The 27,231-nt window shown below is 38.1% G+C and overlaps 1 protein-coding gene across 1 annotated transcript in view; it reads right to left on the reverse strand.

Annotated features, from left to right (window-relative positions):
* The window catches only part of SLC7A11 (solute carrier family 7 member 11), a 432,997-nt gene that overhangs the window by 30,494 nt on the left and 375,272 nt on the right, over window positions 1–27,231 (reverse strand). The window contains exons 10-11 of the mRNA XM_053703668.1: window positions 6,084–6,233; window positions 4,745–4,922 (exon numbers count right to left, since the gene is read on the reverse strand). Coding sequence (XP_053559643.1) covers window positions 4,745–4,922; window positions 6,084–6,233 — 328 coding nt within the window. The remainder of the gene's footprint in view (window positions 1–4,744; window positions 4,923–6,083; window positions 6,234–27,231) is intronic.

Consider the following 27,231-nt stretch of genomic DNA (forward strand, 5'->3'; position numbering starts at 1 on the left):
GTATCTTACAAAATATTTGTATACTTTCTATAATATATTTTATTATATTTTAATGAAAAAAAACAGGAAAATGTATATTTGTTCCATATTTAATTAACAAACTAATTAATTAATAATATATATATATATATATATATATTTTAATACATATTTCAAATAAGTTGAATAAAATAATTAATTATGTTTACATTATCAGTAGCAACACTGCTACGTTTGAAAAAGCTAGAGTAACAAACAAAAATATGTAACACATATATAACGAAAAGTGATCCAAAAATCTACCAATAATAATTGCATATGATTTATAATAAAGTGAACCCTCTCAATGCTAAACATGCAAATTAGCAGAAGGCATCATATGGCAATGTTCCAGACATATGTATATAATGACATTTTCATGCCTAAAATTGTGTCATGTGAGATAATAAGAATTGCTAGTGGTATAGTGGCTAGTTTTTTAGACTCCATAAACAATGCAGAAATTGTGTGTTTTGGGCTTATATAACACAAACATAATCAAAATCCCATTTCTTATAGACAATGGGTGTCCAACCATCTCCTAAGTGGAACCACATTGAATTTCTTAGAACTTAGCTGGAATGCAGATTTTAAAGATGAGCAATGTTTTAGTGAGACATATATTATTATGTTGGCTTCCAAAGTGCCAGTATCTGCTAGGCATGCGCTGCATCATTAGGTGTTTTAATTCTATAAATCTAGAAACACTTATTTATAGGATCTACATTTTTTTTTCTTCTAACTCTCCATAAGTACACACTTCCTGATAGAATTGGAGAATTACTAATATAAGATGGACTTATTTAAAAAAATATACCCAACAAAATATCTAGTTTGGAAATAGTTAGAAAGTTATAGGCAAGCTCAAAGCATACACGACTAGACCAAATAGTTACTACAGCACCAAAACATTGCAGGATCTGGAGGTACCTCAATCTTTTGTGTTACTTTGATTTTAAAAAGGGTGTCTAGTTTTCCTTGATCTTTTACAAATTTGGAAGATTGAAATAAAGGAATCAGCAAGCTTGGGTGCTGAAAATTTCTCCCAGACCAACAGTATAAGCACATGATTGTGCTTTTAGGTTTGTTTGCGTTCATTTTTAATATTCATTTATATTGTTTGGTGAAGCACTTTGGGAGAGCCCTCTCTCTTTTGTGAATTTTAAGGATTTTGCCTGTCTATGACATCTCCACAATTTTCTTGAAAGTTGGATCTTGATTGCCTTTTAGGTTTGGTAACCTTAGCTACAATAGACATTGAGAGATCAAGCGCTAATGTGAACATTTAACTGTGGCTTAGCAGTGAACTGCTCATTTCTATTAGATTATATATGATTCCAAAGGCATTTGGTGATCCTTTTTTGATGCTGCAAATTGTGTATTCTTCTGTTCTAGAACTTGATTGACACTGTACATTTATTGAATAGCTAATAATATAATTAGATGCCTTTTGTTTTACATTACAATCAATGGAACTTACATTTTTTTAACAATTCTTTTAGAATCACTGAGATTTCAGTCATATATTTACTGACGTATATCTTTTGTATCTTCTTCCTCCAAATTAATATTAAAATGCTAGTAATTGTACTATATGTAGTACTGATGGATTTTTATTCCATACCAACTAATTGCATGTGGGTACACACAAAAAAAATGTTTCAAACAAATCAATCACAGAATTATTTTTTTAAAATTTTGTTCATGGGTCATTCAGTTCAGCTGTATTTTGACAACATTAATAATTTATTAATGGAAATCCTTTAACCCCCATATTTCCTATAGTGAATATCTTCAGGGCAACAGAAGAGCAGATGGACAGTAGCTTAAAATAAAATAAATTAAGAGCTAGTGCTAATACTATAAGCCAACAACAGAATTTTTTTATTAAATATATTTGTAATGGGCATTGTCAATAACAAAAGTGAAACTTACATAATTATTGGCTGAATCAATAAACTGACAAAGACATTGCTGGATTGCTAGAATAGCGTAAACCCATTAAAGGGACAGTCTACACCAGAATTTTTATTGTTTTAAAAGATAGATAATCCCTTTATTACCCATTCCCCAGTTTTGCATAACCAACACAGTTATAATAATATACTTTTAACCTCTGTGATTATCTTGTATCTAAGCCTCTGCAAACTGCCCCTTTTTTCAGTTCTTTTGACAGACTTGCAGTCTAGCCAATCAGTGCCTGCTCCCAGATAACTTCACGTTCACAAGCACAGTGTTATCTATATGAAATATGTGAACTAACACCCTCTAGTGGTGAAAAACTGTTAAAATGCAATCTGAAAAGAGGTGGGCTTCCTGGTCTAAGAAATTAGCATATGAACCTCCTAGGTTAAGCTTTCAACTAAGAATACCAAGAGAACCAAGCAATATTGGTGATAAAAGTAAATTGGAAAATTGTTTAAAATTACATGCTCTATCTGAATCATGAAAGTTTATTTTGGCCTAGACTGTCCCTTTAATAAAGTCTTTCCCACAGTTAGAGTAATGGCATGCATTTGTTCATTTGTCTATTCATTAAAGTGGTACTCATTTTGCTTTTTTCAAAAATATACTAATAATTCAGCAAAATGAGTTATTATTTTCATCTGGATACACACACACACACATATATATATATATATATATATATATATATATATATATATATATATAGAGAGAGAGAGAGAGAGAGAGAGAGAGCAGTGGTAGAGATGGAGGGCACTCACAGGACTTGAATCAATAAGTAACTTTTATTATGCTGATTACATTAATACAGTGTCGACGTTTCAGCCTATTCTGACGCCTTCTTCAAGACAAATTCATAGTCTTAAATCGTGTGGAATGCACTGTCAGCGACGTACTCCCAGAGTAGAGAATAGAGTGTATATATATATATATATATATATATATATATATATATATATATATATATATATAGAGAGAGATAAATATATATATATATATATATATATATATATATACATACACATACACACAAACAACAATCTACCTTCTCAGGCTCAAACACCACATTTTTTTCTATTGGGACAATAACACACTTTGCCTTACTAATTTATCACTTTCTGTTATACTATTTAATTAAACTACTGCTAAAGAATAAGACCTTCAAGCTCATGCAATCAGCTGTATCCATCGATTTAGCAAGATTCATGCGTATTTATAAATGAACCTAATATGTGCATGCTGCAGATCCTTTTAAGATATTTCTTCATGAAAACACTAAAAGAGACATGTTCAAAGATAATTATTGCTGTTAAATCCAAATCATCAAAATATTGATGAGAGGAAGCAGCAAAGTCCTATGTTACTGAATGTCATAGTAATAGATGCCTACTTAAGTAACTAAAATTCAAAACTCGAGTCAATAATATCATGTCATGAAATAAGTCCTACGATAAATAGTACATATATCTGTATTTGCTGATACTTGAAATTCACCTGTATAGCCACATTTGGGTTATTTTGTTGTATTTGTTTGTAAGGTTACATTAATACATTTGTTTTTCTTAGTTTTATGTAAAAGAGGGTATTTCAATAATGTATTTCAAGGTTGGGGGTAGATGTGTTCTCCTAAATAAAACTGATTTTTGTTTTCATGAAGGTAAAATCATGTGACTGGCCACCAGCAGAGCACTGGGAGTTTTCAATTTCAGCCATTAAAGGGACATAAAGCTGCGATGCTGTAACATGTAGACTACTTACTTATTGCACTATTTTTTTCCTATAGATATGTGTTTAGCTATTCAAAGGGCATTAACACATAGTTAAAATCAGCTGTGGAGCAGCAATAGGCATTGCTGATCCTGAGCAGAACATTACCTGTGATTGCAATTATGTATGTATGACACGTCTGATTGGTTCAGCACCCATGTTCAGTTCCAGCCCTGTAGTACATTGCTGGTCTAGTTGGAACAGTGGAATAAAACAAATGTTCTAGGGCTCTTTGTCCCTTTTTTTCCTGACATAAAACACCTTTTGCTTTTGTAAAAATTGTGCTTGTCCTAGGTTTTCTTCAAAATGCTACAAATCAATATTTGGTTTAGGAAATTTGCAGAATTTTGAAGAAACCTTAGGTTATGGATTTTGCTTTTTAGCCTCTCTAGGGAGCGTGAAACAAGCAACATTTTTACACAAAACAATATGTGTTTCACTTTAAGCAATCTATTTCTAGGTGTCATTTCAGCACAACCATGCATTTCTTGTAAGTTTTAATCTTAATTTAAGAAGGTTTATCTTTTTTATTATTTAAAAACATGTTTATGTGTTACTCTTTTATATAAACAAGAGTCTGTCCAATACTCTTTAACCTTTATAAACAATAGGCCTATTCTAAGATTTTGTATTATTTTTTTGACAAAGCCTTTCTATCATTTCTGCTAGGAGTCTGCAGAATGTTCTCTAAATAAATACTTTTCTTTCTGGTTGGCTTACTATATACTCCCTTTACATTCTGTAAAAGCTGTGATTAAATGTTCCCTAACTTGTTGACAGCATTGAGAAATGCATCATCCAGAATTTTTTTTTATTATTATTATTATTTTTTCTTAGTCATTGCTCATTTCATTGAAGCTGCACAATTGATGTTATTAACCCCAAAATATCCTCTTTAAATATTTTTAGAGATAATTTATTTAAGCATGCTGAAAACTCTTAAAAACTCTTTCAAATAAAAAAAAATAGGGTAATTATAAATAGTGTAAATTACCTGAGAATAATCTGAAGAATTTAGGCTTGTTGTCCCATATAACAAAGATGTAGTAAGCAGGGACGCCAGTCAGTGTAATTGCAAAACCAATTCCAGTGTTAATGGGGTCAGAATAAAGCGACAAGGCAACCATGAATAGACAGGTGAAGGAAAACAATGCTGGTATAAATATAGGTACCTGAAATAAATGAGAATGAAACTCACTGAAAAAGAACCAAATAACACAAATAAAACAGCAAATATTTGTTTGCAAGGTGCATTGAATATCGGTATGAATTTCCCCCTAGAATACTTTGGAAATAAGGTCAGAATAAGCCTGAGAAGTGCCATTACTTTTGTGCTAAAGTGAGGTATTATGCTCATTAGTATGTAATCATTATGTAAAGGCCAGTATTGATGGGATACGATCCTTTCATCCTTATACTTAACATTTAGCCTTTACTCAATTGCTTTCTGATACTTTATAAATGAGCAGTGGGACTGCATTGAATTGCTATTGCAACTTACTGTATTTGCAAACAATTAACATCTTGGACACATCATTTTGTCACTACTGTAGAGCACCAAAAAGAAGAGTCACAAAACATTTTAATGTGCCTTGGCCTTTACGTTTTCAACTGACTATTCTTTAACATTTTTATTAATCATTTTAACTAATATTAATATGCACAGAAAGACAGACACGCAGATAGGAAAATAGAAAAAGAGATAGACAGAAAACAGCTGATAGATAAATGGATGCAAACGGATAACTGTTTCTATATGGTATTCCATTGATATGATCAGTATAAATATAAATTAATAATAAAAGCAAAGAAGCCTGGTTTAATAGTATCCTGCTATGCTTTAATTAATATACAATAAGTTGAGTTTATTAATATTCTCGGTTATTTGTAGAGCGCCAGCAGATTCCACAGTGCTGTTTCACTGATACATTTAAACTCAAGGCTTTCTAAAAGTGAGAGAATATGTTATTAGCATTCAACATTGTTCTAAGAACTGTATGATTCAACATCAATAACTTGTAATTTTTATGGAATATTTTTAGACCATTTTATGGTTGAGTTCCAATAGGCTATCGCTAAAATGCCCTACTCTATTTCAACAAGCTTCTTATGCTACAAGTTATAAAACATGAGCTTTTCATATGATTATTATATGTCATTGTAGACATAAACTATAATACCATGATTTAGTAGTTGCCATAGAGTAGTGATTATCCATTCTTGCCTTTAATAATCAAAAGCACTTTACATTTCTCTCCTCAACATCCTTTGACACTGAGCTGCTCAGCACTGACTATAAAGATTAATGTGAGATAGACAAGAGGTGAGCGTACCTTGAAAGGGCGATGCATCTCAGGTCGTTTGTATCTTAGATAAATGAGTCCAACAACAGCCAAGCCAATAAAAAGCCACCTTGCAAAACTAAGAAAATTCAGGAGGCTGTAGATATCCCCAGTGAAGAGCATTATCAATGTTAAAGGAAGCTGCAAATATAAGTAAGCTTTAGTTAAGATGCATACATAAAGGAAGAATCCAACTATAACATAAAAACATTCTAGTTGTTTTAAGTCAAAATAAGAGTTGAATGCATTTATTTGTTTAATTATCAAGGTATGTATGAAAGTATTTATTTATTTTTCACAATTCATGGCATTCTGCAGTTGGTACAATTTTGAATATGTTCTATTGCTGTTACATACAGTTAGAACTAAAGATTTTCAGCATTTATTCTTTATAGCTATGAGCTGTAAAAAACATTAGGGGCAATATTACATATACGGCGCAGGCTTCAGCGCAAACGCTGAAACCCGTGCTGCCCATAAATTCACCTAGCATCTACGCCGTTAGATGCTAGAGTGGCGTAAGTAGGAAAAACTGGCAATCTTCAGAAATGTGCGCAAATACACATTTCTGTTGTCGCAAGTAACTATGTCAATAAGTGTCAATAAAGAGTAGTGTTATGTAAAATGAGGATAACACACGTAAAAACAAAACCGGAATTAAACTAAAAATGCGAGAGAAAGGCAAAGGCAGTGCCAAAAATAGAAAGACTGCATGGCTGGTGGTAGAGGACGGCATCAACAGCGTGGCCCCGCCAAGGAGGACTGTAGAGGGCCTCCAAAAGAGGTGGAATGACTGTAAGAGGCGGGTGAAAGAGAAGATGGGGCTGGAAGCTGTCCACCAGAAGGGAACAGGCAGTGGGGCAGCCATATAAATGGAATACAACACCTGGCAGGAGATGATACGCAGGTCCCTGAGTATCACAGCAGTCTGTGGACTTCCAGGGGCTCATGACTCAGGGGCTGCAACCACAGCACATCATGCTGGTGAGTAACATCCAACACACCAGTATTATATGTAGTTGCAATACAACATCCTTTAATATCACATATTTATGTACATGATGAGGAACATGGTATTTGGAGTACTAACAAAAACATCTACAATTATACTTGACATAACTGCTACATAACACAATGCAATTCATGATGTGAGGTAGAATAGTGCAATACTAACATATTTTAGAGTAACACAGGCCACAAGCCACATGTAGAGTTTTCATTAAATGGACACTATAGCCATCCCAATACATTTAGCTCAATAAAGTAGGTTCTGTGCCTAGGTCAAGCTAAAATAAATTGTGTGACCATAGTGTCACTTAAAGAACACATTATTTCATCATTGACATGTACACATAACTATTGTATGAAACACATCCCTGTATACTGCTCATATTCAAATCCCTCATAGATCAACTCACAATGTGCACATGCATGTTATAGAGTTTGACATGTGAATCATTATAGCCCCTAGCATGTATCAATGTACATTGTATGCCAATATAGACATATATCTCCCTGTACTAATCCCTCTTATCCTTTAACTCCTCCACAGAACTTCCTGTCACAATGATACAAAAAGCCATACCACCACCACCAGTCTTCAGGCAACCACACAAACAGCATGCTCCCAGGCATAAGCATGGTTGGATGGCTTCAGTTAAGGACCCGGGAGTGATGCCACCGCCATTGCCATATGACCCCTGGCAAGATTCCTGGCCAGAGGAATATCCTTCCTTTGGTTTTGAGGGGTAGCCAAGACCGCCACAAATGGTCCATGTATTTTCACCCCCCACAACACAATCTCATGTCAGTTATGAATATTACCCACAGACTATGTTACAAGATGTGCCGATTGTAGAGGCTGAGTGGTCACACACTGATCATCAGTGGGACTACCAATCAGCTCCACCATCCTTTTCCATGGGATGAGCTCCACCATCCTGTTCTATGGGACAGCAGAAACTACAGCTGCCCCTCAAGCAACAGAAGATACAGCTGAACCTACCCCTTAAGCAGCAGAAGATACAACTGAACCTGCCCATCAAGAACCAGAAGCTACAGCTGCACCTGCCCTTCAAGCAGCAGAAGCTACAGCTGAACCTGCCCCTCAAGCAGCAGAAGCTACAGCTGAACCTGCCCCATAAGCAGCAGAAGATACAGCTGAACCTGCCCCTCAAGCAACTGCCAGCCCTGTTGCTCAAGAGCCTGTGGATGCATTGTATTCTCCCCTGGGTGAGGAATACATTGCACTCCAAAGGAGGCTCGTCACAAGCACTGAGAGCATACAAAGAGGCCAAGAGAGGTTCTTCAGGAGCCAAGAGAGGTTCTTCAGTGACTAAGAGAGGTTACACAAACGTAGCATAGAGCTGCTGAGGGACATGTCAGCATCGTTAAGTGCAAGTGTTCAAAACCAGTCACAGATTATGCGAATTCTGTCTGATATGCAGATGCAGATGGACAATAGATGGAGAGAACAAAATCAACTCTTGGGTGTGATGGTTGAGCACTTCCCACACCAGCAGGACACTGCCTCCAGCCTATGATCTGTGGCCAGGACACCAGCAGAAACACCAGAATCTGCTAGAACAAGGAGAACAAGGCAATCCACTACAGGCACCTCAGCTCCCTCATCCAAGAAGCCAAAAAAAAAAACCAATATATTATTATAGTTCACCATAAACCTTGTCCTCTGTTATTTACCATTTAATTGTCATACACATCCATGTGAGGTGTATTTTATTACACTAATATTGTTAAAACATATAATATGACCTGTGTTGAAATGGCAATAAAAACAGGTAATATTATAATGTTTATGACATATTCTTGTACTATAACTTACATCCACATAGTTGTGTATGAAGGGTACATACAGTAATATTAACTTATAAGATGTAAATCAATGTATCTTACATCCAAAATAAATTGACACATGGGTATATATCATACTGATTTTACTGATATAGTGTGCATTGTCAGGTGTTTTAAGGCTGCAGGTGAGAGGTTGTGCTGTTTGTCATTGGTTTGACACAATTGCAGAGGAGAGTTGATTATAATAATTAAGTGGGAAGCAAGGTTTAAAGGGACATTTTACTAAAAAATGTTCTTCCCTTTAATTTGTTCCCAATGATCCACTTTACCTGCTGGAGTGTATTAAATTGTTTACAAGTATTTCCTTTACCCTTATGATTGCATTTGAAATATTTTATTTAGTCTGTGGTATTCCCACCCATCCTTAAATACATCCTTAAATATTTTGGCCTCAAATTGTAATTATTTTATTATTTTCTGTAATTTAGTGGGGTTTTTTTTCGTACTTTAGTTTATTTAATTTAATTGTAATTAATAGTAGTTAATTTAGGCAATTTATTTAATTATAGTGTAGTGTTAGGTGTAATTGTAGCTTAGGTTAGGTTTTATTTTACATGTATATTTGTATTTATTTTAACTAGGAAGTTATTAAATAGTTAATAACTATTTAATAACTATTTACCTAGTTAAAATAAATACAAAGTTGCCTGTAAAATAAAAATAAATGCTAAGCTAGCTACAATGTAACTATTAGTTATATTGTAGCTAGCTTAGGGTTAATTTTATAGGTAAGTATTTAGTTTTAAAAAATAATAATTTATTTAATGATAAGAATATTTATTTAGATGTATTTAAATTATATTTAAGTTGGGGGGGTGTTAGGGTTAGGGTTAGACTTAGATTTAGGGGTTAATAACTTTATTATAGTGGCGGCGACGTTGGGGGCAGCAGATTAGGGGTTAATAATTGTAGGTAGGTGTAGGTGACATTGGGGACGGCAGATTAAAGGTTAATAAATATAATGTAGGGTTCGGTGATGTTGGGGGCAGCAGATTAGGGGTTCATAAGTATAATGTAGGAGGCGGCAGTGTTCTGAGCGGCAGATTAGGGGTTAATAATATAAAGCAGGTGTCGGCGATGTCGGGGGCGGTGGATTAGGGGTTAATAAGTTTAAGATTAGGAGTGTTTAGACTCAGGGTTCATGTTAGGGTGTTAGGTGTAGAGATAAATGTGTTTCCCCATAGGTATCAATGGGGCTGTGTAAGAAGCTGAACGCTGCTTTTTTGCAGGTGTTAGGTTTTTTTTTCAGCCGGCTCTGTCCCATTGATTCCTATGGGGAAATCGTGCATGAGCACGTTTTTCCAGCTTACCGCTACCGTAAGCAGCGCTGGTATTGAGGTGAGATATGAAGCTAAATTCTGCTCTACGCTCACTTTTTTGCGGCTAACGCCGGGTTTCTAAAAACCCGTAGTACCAGCGTTACTGTAGGTGAGCAGTACGGAAAAACTGTGTGTTAGCACCGCACACCATTACCGACAAAAATTTGTAATCTAGCCGATACCTGTAAAAAAAAAAAAAAAGAAGCTAGCTACAATATAACTAATAGTTATATTGTAGCTAGCTTAGGTTTTATTTTTATTTCACAGGTAAGTTTGTATTTATTTTACCTAGGTAGACTAGTTAGTAAATAGTTATTAACTATTTGCTAACTACCTAGTTACAATAAATACAGTTACCTGTAATATAAAATGTAACCTGCCTTACACTAAAAACTAACAGTACAATAAAATGAAATATATTAATAAAATACAATTTACTAAATTACAAAAAACCCCCACTAAATTACAAAAAATAAAAAACAAAATAATCAAAAATAAAAATTAATTACTCCTAATCTAATAGCCCTATCAAAATAAAAAAGCCTACACTAAACTGCCAATGGCCCTTAAAGGGCCTTTTGCAGGGCATTGTCCCAAAGAAATCAGCTCTTTTACCTGTAAACAAACATACAAACACCCCCAACAATAAAACCCACCACCCACCCAACCAAACCCCCCAAATAAAAACCTATCTAAATAAACCTAAGCTAAACATTGCCCTGAAAAGTGCATTTGGATGGGCATTGGCCTTAAAAGGGCATTTAGCTCTTTTACATTGCCCAAACCCTAACCTAAAAACAAACCACCCAAAAAAACCTTAAAAAAACCTAACACTAACCCCTGATTAACCGCTTCAGTTATTGAAGTGCGGACATCCATCCTCATCCAGCCGGCAAAGTCCTCAGCCAAGTGGCAAGAAGTCTTCATCCATGCGGTCTCTTCGATCTTCATCTACCCGGTGAAGTCCTCATCCAAGCGGAAAGAAGTCTTCATCCAGATGGCATTTTCTATCTTCATCCATCCGGAGCGGAGTGGGGCCATCTTCAAGACATTTGGCGCAGAGCATCCTCTTCTTATGGTCATGGCTGGAAAATGAAGGTTCCCTTTAAGTGACAGCATCCAAGATGGAGTCCTTTACATTCCTATTGGCTGAAAGATGTCTATCAGCCATTAGGAATTAAAGGGGAAAAATCCTATTGGCAGTTGCAATCAGCCTATAGGATTGAGCTTTCATCCTACTGGCTGATTGGAACAGCCAATATAATAAGAGCTCAATCCTATTGGCTGATTGGATCAGCCAATAGGATGAAAGCTCAATCCTATTGGCTGATTGCAACAGCCAATAGGATGTTTTCCCCTTTAATTCCTATTAGCTGATAGAAATCTTTCAGCCAATAGGAATGTAAGGGACGCCATCTTTGATGACGTCACTTAAAGGGAACCTTCATTTTCCAGTAACGACCATAAGAAGAGGATGCTCCGCGCCGAATGTCTTGAAGATCGACCGCTCCGCGCCGGATGGATGAAGATACAAGATGGCATCTGGATGAAGACTTCTTTCTGCTTGAATGAGGACTTCGCCGGGTGGATGAAGATTGAAGAGGCCTCCTGGATGAAGACTTCTTGCCGCTTGGATGATCACTTCACTGGCTGGATGAGGATGGATGTCCGGACTTCGATAACTGTAAGTGGATCGTCGGGGGTTAGTGTTAGGTTTTTTTGGCTGGGTTTTTTTTTAGGTTATGGTTTTGGGCAATGTAAAAGAGCTAAATGCCCTTTTAAGGGCAATGCCCATACAAATGCCCTTTTCAGGGCAATGTTTAGCTTAGATTATGTCAGATGGGTTTTTATTTGGGGGATTTGGTTGGGTGGGTGGTGAGTTTTACTGTTTTCGGGTGTTTTGTGTTTTTTTTACAGGTAAAAGAGCTGATTTATTTGGGGCAATGCCCCGCAAAAGGCCCTTTTAAGGGCCATTGGCAGTATAGTGTAGGCTAGGGTTTTTTTATTTGGGGGGGCTTTTTATTTTGATAGGGCTATTAGATTAGGAGTAATTCCTTTTTATTTTTGTTACTGTGTTTTTTTATTTTTTGTAATTTAGAAAATTGTATTTTAATAATTTAATTTATTTTATTTTATTGTAATGTTAGTTTTTAGTGTAAGGTAGCTTAGGTTTTATTTTACAGGTAACTTTGTATTTATTTTAACTAGGTAGCTAGTAAATAGTTAATACTTATTTACTAACTAGTCAACCTAGTTAAAATAAATACAAACTTACCTGTGAAACAAAAATAAAACCTAAGATAGCTACAAAATAACTATTAGTTATATTGCAGCTACCTTAGGGGTTTTTTTTACTGGTAAGTATGTATTTAGTTTTAAATAGGAATTATTTAGTTAATCATTGTAAGGTTTATTTAGAATTATTTTAATTACATTTAAGTTAGGGGGTGTTAGGGTTACGTTAGGGTTAGGGTTAGATTTAGGCTTAGGGTTACCTTAGGGTTATGATGCTATGACTACGGCGGGGAAAGCCGAAACGTGTCAGCAGTAGTGACCACCACCCAGTGCTGTACCACAGAAGGCTGTAACAATTGTTGTTGTTGTTGCACTTTTTAACCCAATAAACTTTGGATCGTGATTTGCAAGAAACCGGAATTCCTTATTCTTTCTTTCTACATTACCTTAGGGTTAGGTTTAGGGGTTAATAATTTTAGTATAGTAGCGGCGACATTGGGGGCGGCAGATTTGGGGTTAATACCTGTAATGTAGGGGGCGGCGATGTTAGGGGCAGCAGATTAGGGGTTAATTACTGTATGTAGGTGACGGCGATATCGGGGCAGCAGATTAGGGGTTAATAACTGTATGTAGGTGGTGGCGATATCGGGGACAGCAGATTAGGGGTTAATTACTGTAATGTAGGTGGCGGCGATGAAAGGGGCAGCAGATTAGGGGTGTTTAGACTCGGGGTTTATGTTAGGGTTTTAGGTTTAAACTTAACTTTTTCTTTCCCCATAGACATCAATGGGGCTGCATTATGGAGCTAATGACCTCTAGTTATCAACGTGTCTACCTCAAATACGCTGGAATTCCACAGCTTATTTGTGGCGAGGCTGATTCGCCTAAGTTATCAAGCCCTAGATACCGGCAAAAGTAGAATTTAGTGACGTAAGCTTCGATCCGCCGGACTCAGTCCGACACAGATCGATTCTTACGTCACTCCAGATGTCTCGCACACAAGTGCCGCACAATCTGACTACTTTTGGCAGTTATCAAAAAACTAGCAGGTACGCTCGGCACTTTTCCGGCCCAGCGTACCTGGTTTTCAAACCGCCGCCCTGGAGGCGGCGGATCCCATAGGAATCAATGATAGTCTGACCATAGCGAAAGTTTATGTTCGCTGCAGCCCGATATCCCATTGATTCCTATGGGAGCTGTCTACACCTAACACCCTAACATGTACCCCGAGTCTAAACACCCCTAATCTGCCCCCCCTACACCGCCGCAACTAAATAAAGTTATTAACCCCTAAACCGCCGCTCCCGGACCCCTCCTCAAGCTTTACTAAATATGTTAACCCCTAAACCGCCGCTCCCGGTCCCCGCCGCAACTATAATATATGTATTAACCCCTGAACCGCTGCTCCCGGACCCCGCCGCCACCTACATTATACCTAGTAACCCCTATCCTGCCCCCCCTATACTGCCGCCCTCTATAATAAATTTAGTAACCCCTATCCTGTGGATCCCGGACCTCGCCGCAACTAAATAAATAGTTTAACCCCTAAACCGCCGCTCCCGGACCCCGCCGCAACCTGGATGATGACTTCATCGGATGGAAGACTTCTTCAGTGCGCCTTGGATGATGACTTCTGCTGCTCCGGATCTCCTCTTCAGTTCCATCGTTGGGTCGGCTGGCTGAAGACGACTCAAGGTAGGATGATCTTCAGGGGGGTAGTGTTAGGTTTATTTAAGGGGGTTTGGGTTAGATTAGGGGTATGTGGGTGGTGAGTTTTAATGTTGGGGGGGGTTGTATTTTTCTTTTACAGGCAAAAGAGCAGAATTCTTTGGGGCATGCCCCGCAAAAGGCCCTTTTAAGGGCTGGTAAGGTAAAAGAGCTTTGAACTGTTTTAATTTAGAATAGGGAAGGGCATTTTTTTTATTTTGGGGGGCTTTGTTATTTTATTAGGGGGCTTAGATTAGGTGTAAGTAGCTTAAAATTGTAATATTTTTAAATGTTTGTAACTTATTTTTTTATTTTTTGTAACTTAGCTTTTTTTATTTTTTGTACTTTAGTTAGTTTATGTAATTGTATTTAATTGTAGTTATTTGTAGTTAATTTATTTAATTAATTTAATGGTAGTGTAGTGTTAGGTTTAATTGTAACTTAGGTTAGGATTTATTTTACAGGTAATTTTGTATTTCTTTTAGCTAGGTAGTTATTAAATAGTTAATAAATATTTAATAACTATTCTAATTAGCTAAAATAAATACAAAGTTACCTGTAAAATAAATATAAATCCTAAAATAGCTACAATGTAATTATTAATTATATTGTAGCTATCTTAGGGTTTATTTTACAGGTATTTAGTTTTAAATAGGAATAATTTATTAAAGTATAGTGTAGTGTTAGGTGTAATTGTAACTTAGGTTAGTTTTTATTTTACAGGTAAATTTCTCTTTATTTTAACTAGGTAGCTATTAAATAGTTAATAACTATTTAATAGCTATTGTACCTAGTTAAAATAAATTTAAAGATGCCTGTAAAATAAAAATAAATCCTAACTGCTAGATTTGGAGTTTTGTCGGTAACGACCCGAAAAGCTAACGCCGGCTTTTTTCTGGCCGCACCATAAAAATAACTCTGGTATTGAGAGTCCACATAAAGGCTGCGTTAGGCTCCAAAAAAGGAGCGTAGAGCATATTTAACGCAGCTTCAACTCTCGATACCAGAGTTGCTTACGCAAGCGGCCAGCCTCAAAAACGTGCTTGTGCACGATTCCCCCATAGGAAACAATGGGGCTGTTTGAGCTGAAAAAAAACACCTGCAAAAAAGCCGCGTTCAGCTCCTAACGCAGCCCCATTGTTTGCTATGCGGAAACACTTCCTATGTCTGCACCTAACACTCTAACATGTACCCCGAGTCTAAACACCCCTAACCTTACACTTATTAACCCCTAATCTGCCGCCCCCGCTATCGCTTACCCCTGCATATTATTATTAACCCCTAATCTGCCGCTCCGTAAACCGCCGCTACTTACATTATCCCTATGTACCCCTAATCTGCTGCCCTAACATCGCCGACCCCTATATTATATTGATTAACCCCTAATCTGCCCCCCACAACGTCGCCTCCACCTGCCTACACTTATAAACCCCTAATCTGCCGAGCGGACCTGAGCGCTACTATAATAAAGTTATTAACCCCTAATCCGCCTCACTAACCCTATAATAAATAGTATTAACCCCTAATCTGCCCTCACTAACATCGCCGACACCTAACTTCAATTATTAACCCCTAATCTGCCGACTGGAGCTCACCACTATTCTAATAAATGTATTAACCCCTAAAGCTAAGTCTAACACTAACACCCCCCTAAGTTAAATATAATTTACATCTAACAAAATTAATTATCTCTTATTAAATAAATTATTCCTATTTAAAGCTAAATACTTACCTGTAAAATAAATCCTAATATAGCTACAATATAAATTATAATTACATTGTAGCTATTTTAGGATTAATATTTATTTTACAGGCAACTTTGTAATTATTTTAACCATGTACAATAGCTATTAAATAGTTAAGAACTATTTAATAGTTACCTAGTTAAAATAATTACAAAATTACCTGTAAAATAAATCCTAACCTAAGTTAGAATTAAACCTAACACTATACTATCATTAAATTAATTAAATAAAATACCTACAATTACCTACAATTAAACCTAACACTACACTATCAATAAATAAATTAAATACAATTCCTACAAATAACTACAATGAAATAAACTAACTAAAGTACAAAAAATAAAAAAGAACTAAGTTACAAAAAATAAAAAAATATTTATAAACATAAGAAAAATATTACAACAATTTTAAACTAATTACACCTACTCTAAGCCCCCTAATAAAATAACAAAGACCCCCAAAATAAAAAATGCCCTACCCTATTCTAAATTACTAAAGTTCAAAGCTATTTTACCTTACCAGCCCTGAACAGGGCCCTTTGCGGGGCATGCCCCAAGAAGTCAGCTCTTTTGCCTGTAAAAAAAAACATACAATACCCCCCCCCAACATTACAACCCACCATCCACATACCCCTAATCTAACCCAAACCCCCCTTAAATAAACCTAACACTAAGCCCCTGAAGATGATCCTACCTTGTCTTCACCTCACCAGGTATCACCGATCCGTCCTGGCTCCAAAATCTTCATCTAACCCAAGCGGGGGCTGGCGATCCATCATCCGGTGGCTGAAGAGGTCCAGAAGAGGCTCCAAAGTCTTCATCCTATCCGGGAAGAAGAGGCGATCCGGACCGGCAACCATCTTGATCCAAGCGGCATCTTCTATCTTCATCCGATGACGACCGGCTCCATCCTGAAGACCTCCACCGCGGACCCATCTTCTTCCGGCGACGTCCAACTGAAGAATGACGGTTCCTTTAAGGGACGTCATCCAAGATGGCATCCCTCGAATTCCGATTGGCTGATAGGATTCTATCAGCCAATCGGAATTAAGGTAGGAATATTCTGATCAGCCAATAGAATGCAAGCTCAATCTGATTGGCTGATTGGATCAGCCAATCGGATTGAACTTGATTCTGATTGGCTGATTCCATCAGCCAATCAGAATATTCCTACCTTAATTCCGATTGGCTGATAGAATCCTATCAGCCAATCGGAATTCGAGGGACGCCATCTTGGATGACATCCCTTAAAGGAACCGTCATTCTTCAGTTGGACGTCGCCGGAAGAAGATGGGTCCGCGGTGGAGGTCTTCAGGATGGAGCCGGTCGTCATCGGATGAAAATAGAAGATGCCGCTTGGATCGAGATGGTTGCCGGTCTGGATCGCCTCTTCTTCCCGGATAGGATGAAGACTTTGGAGCCTCTTCTGGACCTCTTCAGCCACCGTATGATGGATCGCCAGCCCCCGCTTGGGTTGGATGAAGATTTTGAAACCAGGACGGATCGGTGATACCTGGTGAGGTGAAGACAAGGTAGGATGATCTTCAGGGGCTTAGTGTTAGGTTTATTTAAGGGGGGTTTGGGTTAGATTAGGGGTATGTGGGTGGTGGGTTGTAATGTTGGGGGGGGGGGGTATTGTATGTTTTTTTTACAGGCAAAAGAGCTGAACTTCTTGGGGCATGCCCCGCAAAGGGCCCTGTTCAGGGCTGGTAAGGTAAAAGAGCTTTGAACTTTAGTAATTTAGAATAGGGTAGGGCATTTTTTATTTTGGGGGTCTTTGTTATTTTATTAGGGGGCTTAGAGTAGGTGTAATTAGTTTAAAATTGTTGTAATATTTTTCTTATGTTTGTAAATATTTTTTTATTTTTTGTAACTTAGTTCTTTTTTATTTTTTGTACTTTAGTTAGTTTATTTCATTGTAGTTATTTGTAGATATTGTATTTAATTAATGTATTGATAGTGTAGTGTTAGGTTTAATTGTAGGTAATTATAGGTATTTTATTTAATTAATTTAATGATAGTATAGTGTAATTTTGTAATTATTTTAACTAGGTAGCTATTAAATAGTTCTTAACTATTTAATAGCTATTGTACCTGGTTAAAATAATTACAAAGTTGCCTGTAAAATAAATATTAATCCTAAAATAGCTACAATGTAATTATAATTTTATTGTAGCTATATTAGGATTTAGTTTACAGGTAAGTATTTAGCTTTAAATAGGAATAATTTATTTAATAAGAGTTAATTTATTTTGTTAGATTAAAATTATATTTAACTTAGGGGGGTGTTAGTGTTAGGGTTAGACTTAGCTTTAGGGGTTAATACATTTATTAGAATAGCGGTGAGCTCCGGTCGGCAAATTAGGGGTTAATAATTGAAGTTAGGTGTCGGCGATGTTAGGGAGGGCAGATTAGGGTTAATACTATTTATTATATGGTTAGTGAGGCGGATTAGGGGTTAAAAACTTTCTTATAGTAGCGGTGCGGTCCGCTCGGCAGATTAGGGGTTAATAAGTGTAGGCAGGTGGAGGCGACGTTGAGGGGGGCAGATTAGGGGTTAATAAATATAATATAGGGGTCGGCGGTGTTAGGGGCAGCAGATTAGGGGTACATAGCTATAATGTAGGTGGCGGCGCTTTGCGGTCGGCAGATTAGGGGTTAATTATTGTAGGTAGCTGGCGGCGACGTTGTGGGGGGCAGATTAGGGGTTAATAAATATAATACAGGGGTCGGCGGTGTTAGGGGCAGCAGATTAGGGGTACATAAGAATAACGTAGGTGGCGGTCGGCAGATTAGGGGTTAAAAAAATTTAATCGACTGGCGACGATGTGGGGGGGGCCTCGGTTTAGGGGTACATAGGTAGTTTATGGGTGTTAGTGTACTTTAGAGTACAGTAGTTAAGAGCTTTATGAACCGGCGTCAGCCCAAAAAGCTCTTAACTACTGACTTTTTTCTGCGGCTGGAGTTTTGTCGTTAGATTTCTAACGCTCACTTCAGATACGACTCTAAATACCGGAGTTAGAAAGATCCCATTGAAAAGATAGGATACGCAATTGACGTAAGGGGATCTGCGGTATGGAAAAGTCGCGGCTGAAAAGTGAGCGTTAGACCCTTTTTTGAGTGACTACAAATACCGGAGTTAGCCTAAAACCAGCGTTAGGAGCCTCTAATGCTGGTTTTTACGGCTAACGCCAATCTCCAAATCTAGGCCTAAGATAGCTACAATATAATTATTATTTATATTGTAGCTATATTAGGGTTTATTTTAAAGGTAAGTATTTACTTTAAATAGGATTAATTTAGTTAATAAGAGAAATATTATTTAGATATATTTAATTAATATTTAAGTTAGGGGGTGTTAGGGTTAGTGTTAGACTTAGGTTTAGGGGTTAATAATTTTATTACAGTGGCGGCGGTGTAGTGGGGGGCAGGATAGGGGTTTATAACTTTATTATAGGTGGCGACGGTGTAAGGGGGGCAGGATAGAGATTAATAAGTTTAATATAGGTTGCGGTGGGGTCTGGGAGCGGCGGTTTAGGGGTTAAACTATTTAGTTGCGGCGAGGTCCGGGATCAGCAGGATAGCGGTTAATAACTTTATTATAGAGGGCTGCAGTATGGGGGGGCAGGATAGGGGTTACTAGGTATAATGTAGGTGGCGGCGGTGTCCAGGAGCGGCGGTTTAGGGGTTAATACATTTATAAGAGTTGCGGGGTGCTCCGGGGGTGCCGGTATAGGGGGTAGAACAGTATAGTTAGTGTGGGTGCTTAGTGACAGGCTAGCAAGAAAACTGTCAAAAAGCCAAAGAGCAGCGAGATCGGATGAGTGATAACTCTCACAATCTGCTGCTCATCGCCCCGTACTTGGTGCGCGGCTTATTGACAGCTTTTTTGATAACTTAGGCGAAATTTTGCAGGTCTGCGGCGGCGATGGTAGGCGAGCTTAGGCGGGCGTATTGAACCATCAAAGGCAGGTAAAGTAGACACGTTGATAACTACCCCCCAATGTTTCCACGATCGCAGGTGTTAGGCTTTTTTTTTGCCTGCTCTCCCCATTGATGTCTATGGGGAAATCGTGCACGAGCAGGTCAAAGCAGCGCTTGATTTCGGTGTGGTATGAAGCTCAACACAACCATATCACCCGTGCAAGCCTGCTTTTTTAGAACCTGTAATAGCAGCGCTATAGGGAGGTGAAATATTGCCGAAAATGTTCTGGTCAATTTCCCTATATCGCTCAAAACTCATAATCTAGCTGAATATCAGCTATTTCAAATACACAAATAAACCTTAAAAAAGAAAATTTCAAACATTTTATACTCTGCAGCTAGTAAAAGAAGTAATTGGAAAGAGAAAATCCGCTTCCCAATTGTCCACACCCAGAAAGTGGATCACTAACAACGAACAGCTGTGGGACCGCGCCCACTCCAGAATCTGAGATACTTCCCTCATTGCTACTTAGCTTCTCGTTTTCCCCTGATGGTTAATGAAAGCTACTGAGGTTATAGTGTCTGATTGGAATATGATAAACAGGGATGAACCCAGAATAGGAGAAGCCTTCAGAGCATTGTAGATTGCTCAAAGTTCCAGAATTTTGATCAGGAGGAAGCATTTCTCCTGAGACCACAGGCCCTGTGCCTTCTTGGCACCCCAAACAGCTCCCCATCCTGAGAGGCTCGTGTCCGTAGTCACAATCTCCCAGGATGGTCTGAGAAAGGATGTCCCTCGGGACAGATGATCTGGACAAAGCCACCAAGAGAGCAATTCTACAGACCGATTGTCCAGGAAAATCTGTTGAGACAGATCCAAATGATCGCCACTCCACTGCCTCAGCATGCACAGCTGTAGCGGTCTGAGACGGAACCTGGCAAAAGGAATTATGTCTATGCTGGACACCATGAGACCAATTACCTCCATACACTGAGACACAGATGGCCTTAAGGAGGTCCGGAGGGCAAGACATGCCGAAGCTAGCTTGCACCATCTCTGGTTGGTTAGAAATATCCTCATGTATACTGAATCTATTATAGTGCCCAGGAATTCTACCCTGGTGCTTGGAATTGAGAACTCTTCTCTAAGTTTATCTTCCATTCATGTGATCGAAGAAGAGAGAGAAGAGAAACCAAATAGTCCTCTGCTAGACGAAAGGATGGTGCTTGAACCAGAATGTCGTCCAAGTAGGGAGCTACTGCTATACCTTGGGATCTGGCAACAGCCAGGAGAGCTCCTAGAACCTTTGTAAAGATTCTTGGGCCTGTAGCTAGACCAAATGGAAGTGCAATGAATTGGAAGTGCTGATCCAGTAATGCAAAACTTAGGAACTGGAAGTGGTCCCTGTGGATTGAAACGTGAAGGTAGGCATCCTTCAGATCTATAGTGGTCATGAACTATCCTTCCTGGACTAGAGGAAGAATGGACCTTATTGTCTCCATCTTGAACAAGGGGACATTTAGAAACTTGCTTAAGCACTTTAGGTCCAGAATTGGGCGGAAAGTTCCCTCTTTCTTTGGGACCACAAACAGGTTTGAGTAGTATCCCAAACCTCTTTCTGCCATAGGAACCGGGACAATGACCCCTAAGGAGGACAGATCCCGCACGCACCCCAGAAAGGCTTCCCTCTTTTTGGGTTTTAAAGACAGGCTTGAGAGGAGAAATCTGCCCTTGGGTGGATGAGATTTGAAACCTATCTTGTATCCCTGAGCTGTGACTTCCAGGACCAACAGATCTTGCACGTCCCTGGACCAAGCATCTGAAAACAGCGACAGTCTGCCCCCTACACGATCCAGCTTCGAATCGGGGGCCACCCCTTCATGCCGACTTGTTCTCGACAGGCTTCTTGTTCTGCTTGGATTTATTCCAGGATTGAGCCGGCTTCCAAGAGGTCTTGGTATGCTCAGGCTTAGAGGAGGACTGCTGACGTTGGGAATTTTCAGAACGAAAGGAACGAAAATTATATCCTTGTCCCTTAAATTTGTTCTTTTTATCCTGCAGTAGGAAGGCACCCCTTGCCCCCTGTAACCATAGAAATAATTGAGTCCAGGCATGGACCAAATAAAATGTTTCCCTTAAAGGGAAGGAAAAGAATTCTAGACTTAGAAGTCATGTCCGCAGACCAGGACTTCAGCCAGAGCGCCCGACGTATCTGCACTGAGAAACCAGAGCTTTTAGCATTCAGGCGAATAATCTGCATGTTTTCATCACATATAAAAGAATTAGCAATTCTCAAAGCCTTAATTCTTTCTCGATAACGTCGAGGGGACCCTCCACCTTGAACAATTCCACTAAGGAGTCACACCAGTAGGCCGCAGCTCCATCAACCAAGGCAACAGCTGCTGCAGGTTGAAATAAATATCATGTATGCTGAAACATTTTCCTGAGAAAAGTCTCCATTTTCTTATCCATCGGCTCTCTGAAAGATGAGCTATCCTCAAGAGGCATAGTAGTACGCTTAGATAACTTGGAGATAGCACCATCCACCTTAGGGAAGGAACCCCAAAACTCCAGCTGAGAGTCTGGGACCGGGAATAATTTATTAAAGGCAGTTGAAGGGGAAAAGGAAGATCCAATCCTATCCCATTCATTCCTTATAATATTCACCATCTTTACAGGTACAGGAAAAGTTAGCGGCACTACCCTGCCATCGTATACTCTGTATAATTAAGGGATCAAATGTTTATCAGGCAACTTGGTCTCTGGAACCTCTAATGTCAACAGAACCTCCTTTAGAAGAAAATGTAGGTGTTCAGTTTTAAATCTAAAGGCTGGCTCCTCCGCAATAACCTTGTTGATGCATATGGAACATAGTTGAGAGGATGGGCACACCAAGGCCTCCTCACAATATAGACAGGTATTACTATTAGGAATAGAGGGAGTACCCTCAAGCATATCAGGATCCTCCATAGCTTGTGCTAACAACAGTAGGTTACAAATAAATGAAATTGTTATTTCTCACAAAAACAGCACCTATATACCCCCAATGACTGGGGCACTCACCACCTCCTAGACCCAAGCAACCAGAGAAGAAGCTACCTCACCGACAGCTAGCTCGGTCAGGAAAGAGAAAACAAAGTGTGACCACACAGAAAAAGTGTGCCAAGCTACAAGCTGCTGAGCGCTCAAAGTGAAAGTAAACACCTGTATGTTCCATTACTGCATAACAACAGTCTATGAGCCCAAAAAATAAATCTCACACATAAGCAGCATAAATCAAAGAAACGCATTTGATTAATCCCCACTGTTCAATAACCTTCCTCAGGATATATTAACCCATGTCTTCAGCAATTTCAACATAAGTAAAAATTGAAACAATCTTACCAGAATCCATGCTGTGGAACAGAAAAACAGCCTCTCAAGTGTGACAGTCTTGTAGCATCGCTCCTGACATGGAGTTGAATGAAGAAAGCATGAAACTCGTCAACACTGGTTGCTTAAGGAGCTGTTAGCAGGCAGTCTGGATGGGTTCTCAGAAAGACTCTCCCTGCATCTCCAGACTCTAACTTTTATCAATGCTTTCACTGAGAGGCTGACAAGGCAACTCTAGTTCTATAACGAAAAGCATATATCCCTCCTGAGGAACAACTCCGAAATCTTCTGACACTTCTCTGCCATCCTCCTGTGACGAAAGGCAAAGAATGACTGAGGGATAGGGGAAGTGGGAGAGGTATTTAAGCCTTTGGCTGGGGTGTCTTTGCCTCCTCCTGATGGCCAGGTTCAGTATTTCCCAACAGTAAGGAATGAAGCCATGGACTCTCATTGTATTAAGAAGGAAATTATATACTGAATAAATATTTTAGCTTATTGTCACATTTTTTAATTAAATTAAAACTGTACAATCAACATAATATATATGTATATTTTAAGAATACTGAATGCTATAACATTTTGATAGAATTTGTAGCCTGGCCAATTAAGTGATCTGTATAGTACTAATGGACAGTTCTATTATGCTATATGTATATTTTCAGAAAATAATTGAAGAGGATAATTCACACCTGCAAATTATGCTGTTTTAAATTACTAAAATATAATAAAAGCCATAAATGTATGGTATAACTCTTAAGGAAACCAATAAAGTGCCTATAATTACATCAACTTCTTATAAGACAAGTGGCAAGCAACTTACACTGAGCATTACATTTCCTCAACAAAAGAACAGCCTTGAAAGGCAAAGGAGTTAAAGATAATAATGGATCCTGATACTTCAGCAATATACTATATCAATATTATTATTAATAATTCCTATTTAATATAGATCCCATTATCTGATTTAAAACAAATCTTAAACTATTCCTTGGGATAGCCTGCTTAATTATGAAGACATTCTCAAAAGGATGTTAAACACTAAGGCGCCAAATTATCATTGTGCGAGCGGACATGATCCGATATTGCGGATCATGTCTGCTGCACATCGATAATGCCGACAGCATACGCTCTCAGCATTTATCATTGCACCATCAGTTCTTGTGAACTGCTGGTGCAATGCCGCTAGCAGGGCGTGTCAATCAACCCAATCGTATTCGATCGGGTTGATTTGTGGTGATGTCTGTCCGCTGCCTCAGAGCAGACGGACATGCTTTCTGGTCTCGCCTAAGGCCTAGATTACAAGTGGATTGCTAATTTATTACGCGCCCCCAAACAGGCTGGTTATTTCTATAGCGAGCATGTGGTAGCAATTAGCTTATAAAATTAACCAGAGATCAGATTATTTTTTATTAATGTGCCCCAAATGCCCTCAAACTTAAGTGCTAGTAGCATTTAAACAACAACAACAAAAAAAGCACTTAGCAGTTTTTGGAGGCTTGCAGCTGTACTGTGTTAGAAAAAAAAAACGTCCCTAAAAAAGTGCCTTAAATTGCGGTCTATGGGAACTGTGTGTTCCCTATAAATGTATATGCTTATATACCTATATATTTATTTGTTAATATGTGTATATACACATATTAACATAAATAAATATTTATATAGTCATATACATATATATTTACACTTTGCTGCCATCACTGGTTTACTTACTTGTCATGGCATGAGAACAAGGCTCCCTTTGAAGCCTATAGAAGCTCGCTTTCATGAGCGCAATGCTTCCCAGCAATGCGAACTTGAACTTGCTGTCAACTTGCAATACAAGCTCACATTATCATGCACTGGTATTACTCAGTGGAGTGCAAGTATCGCTTTCACAAAATCAATATTTATCGCTCCACTTGCTATAGCGAATCATGTCCACCCTGCATCGCTAAATGCATACGCTGTCGGCATTTTTCATTGCACAAGCTGTTCTGGTAAACTACTTGTGCAATGCCACCCACTGCAGATTCGAAGTCAATCGGCAGCTAGTAGGGGGTGTCAATAAACCTGATTATATTCAGATTGATGTCCACAGCCTCAGAGGCAGCGGACGAGTTATGGAGCAGTGGTCGTAAGACGACTGCTTCTTAACTGATATTTCCCGTGAGCCTGAAGACTCACGCGGAAACAGTTACATTGGGGCTGATACAGTAGTTGGTAAATCGACCCCTTAGTATGGGTGCAGCTATTTGGAACCTAGGTTTCACTGCAGGTATCAGAAGCAAAGTTTCTACACATGTGCATACATATCAGCACTAGAATGCAGTGAAAACTAGATTTCAACATGGTGGCCCCCATGAATAGAGGGAAGCAGGGCATAACCTCAATAGTTTGCATATACATTTGTATATAGTGGTTAATGTCCCTTTAATTTCCTTGATATTGTTAGCCAATTGCATCGTCTGCTCAGAAACTATTCAAATATTCAAGAATTATACTTAATATTAGAACTTAGGCTTTAAACCTGTTGACCTACATAGAACTTTATGGGAATTTATTTCTTTATAGGCATTAACTGTGATGCAATAGACTATATTTATTATCATCTTCATTTTAGAGAACACATTTTCAAAAGCTGTGCTAAAAACAAGTGTGAATGTAAATGATGGCATAAAATTGAAAGCTTTTTATTCTTTTTATATTTACAGGCCTGTAACAAATGTAGTTGTTTTCTTTTGAAAAACATCCTTTTTTTTAGAGAGGTTTGTTCAACTAATGAAAACCCTCAATGAACTGCTTGAATGTTCTCACGTTACTTGTCACAAAACATACATTAGACATTCACCAGATGGATCTTGTCTCTTGACAGCATGTAGTTTAGATGTTTCTTAATCCATCTTCAAGAAGAGCATACTTTATCTTCCCTCTGTATAAAACAGGCTATTAAATAGTTATATAAATTGTCATTCGGATTGTTTCCTAATGCTTCAGTGAAGCTGAAACAGATTATTATTAACACTTTGATCAACCTTGAAATACAAATCAACTCTCTTCCCTAACGAGTTGCAAGATGCTTTTAATTCCACTAAAAAGTAGAATAAAGTCTTCTTAGAAGGGAATGTGGGGAAAATGTTTGCCAGCATAGTAGATTAAGTATACATAAGAAAAGAGGGACATTGTACTTATTAATAAGTCAATTATAAGTTTATTAAAAGAAAATTCTTAAAACTGTTTAACAATCTATTTGTATTTATTTACAGCTTTTGGCATGCATTTAATTATAATAATTCTACAGTAAGGAAACAGATTTTGATGGCAGATAGCAGCTTATATAATTTCATCCCATTTTTTGATCTACCAACAAATATAATTGAATTAATTATTCTGTGGAGTAGCCTACTTAATTACCAAGGCATTTATTGTGAAATGCTTGTGCAATTCCACCCCCTGCACATTCACAGCCAATCGGTCGCTAGCAGGGGGTGTCAATCATCCTGATCAAATCGGATCAGGATGATTTCAGTTTGCCACCTAAAGGGTAGCGGAGAAGTTAAGGAGCAGCAGTCTTTTTGTCTCTGGGATCAGCCTTTCTGAGAGAAAAAGTGTTATATCAGACTCACAAGAGAAAACACAGGAACACCAAGCAATCTGCAAGAAGAAGTTGAGATACTGGGCAAGATTTATCAATTTGCAAATTATCAGGATTCACATTATGAACATGTCCACATTTGTTTGCAAATTGTGGGATGAATTTGTTCCCCATATTTAATGTTGCACGAGCCAACCAACTCTAAGTTGACTGAGAGGGTTTATAAAGTAGATGTGACATCTGTGTGACTGAGATTTTCAGTTGTGAAGAATCTAGTGGTTGTGTGATTGTGTAGACTACCTTGTTGCATTGTAATAATAATGGTGTGTGCGTCCCTTCCAGTGTAGGTCTGTGTATGTCTTTCTATCCCTGCCTGTGTGTGTGTGTGGCTATCC

Source organism: Bombina bombina, chromosome 2 (assembly GCF_027579735.1).
Source record: "Bombina bombina isolate aBomBom1 chromosome 2, aBomBom1.pri, whole genome shotgun sequence".
Taxonomy (NCBI): Eukaryota; Metazoa; Chordata; class Amphibia; order Anura; family Bombinatoridae; genus Bombina; species Bombina bombina.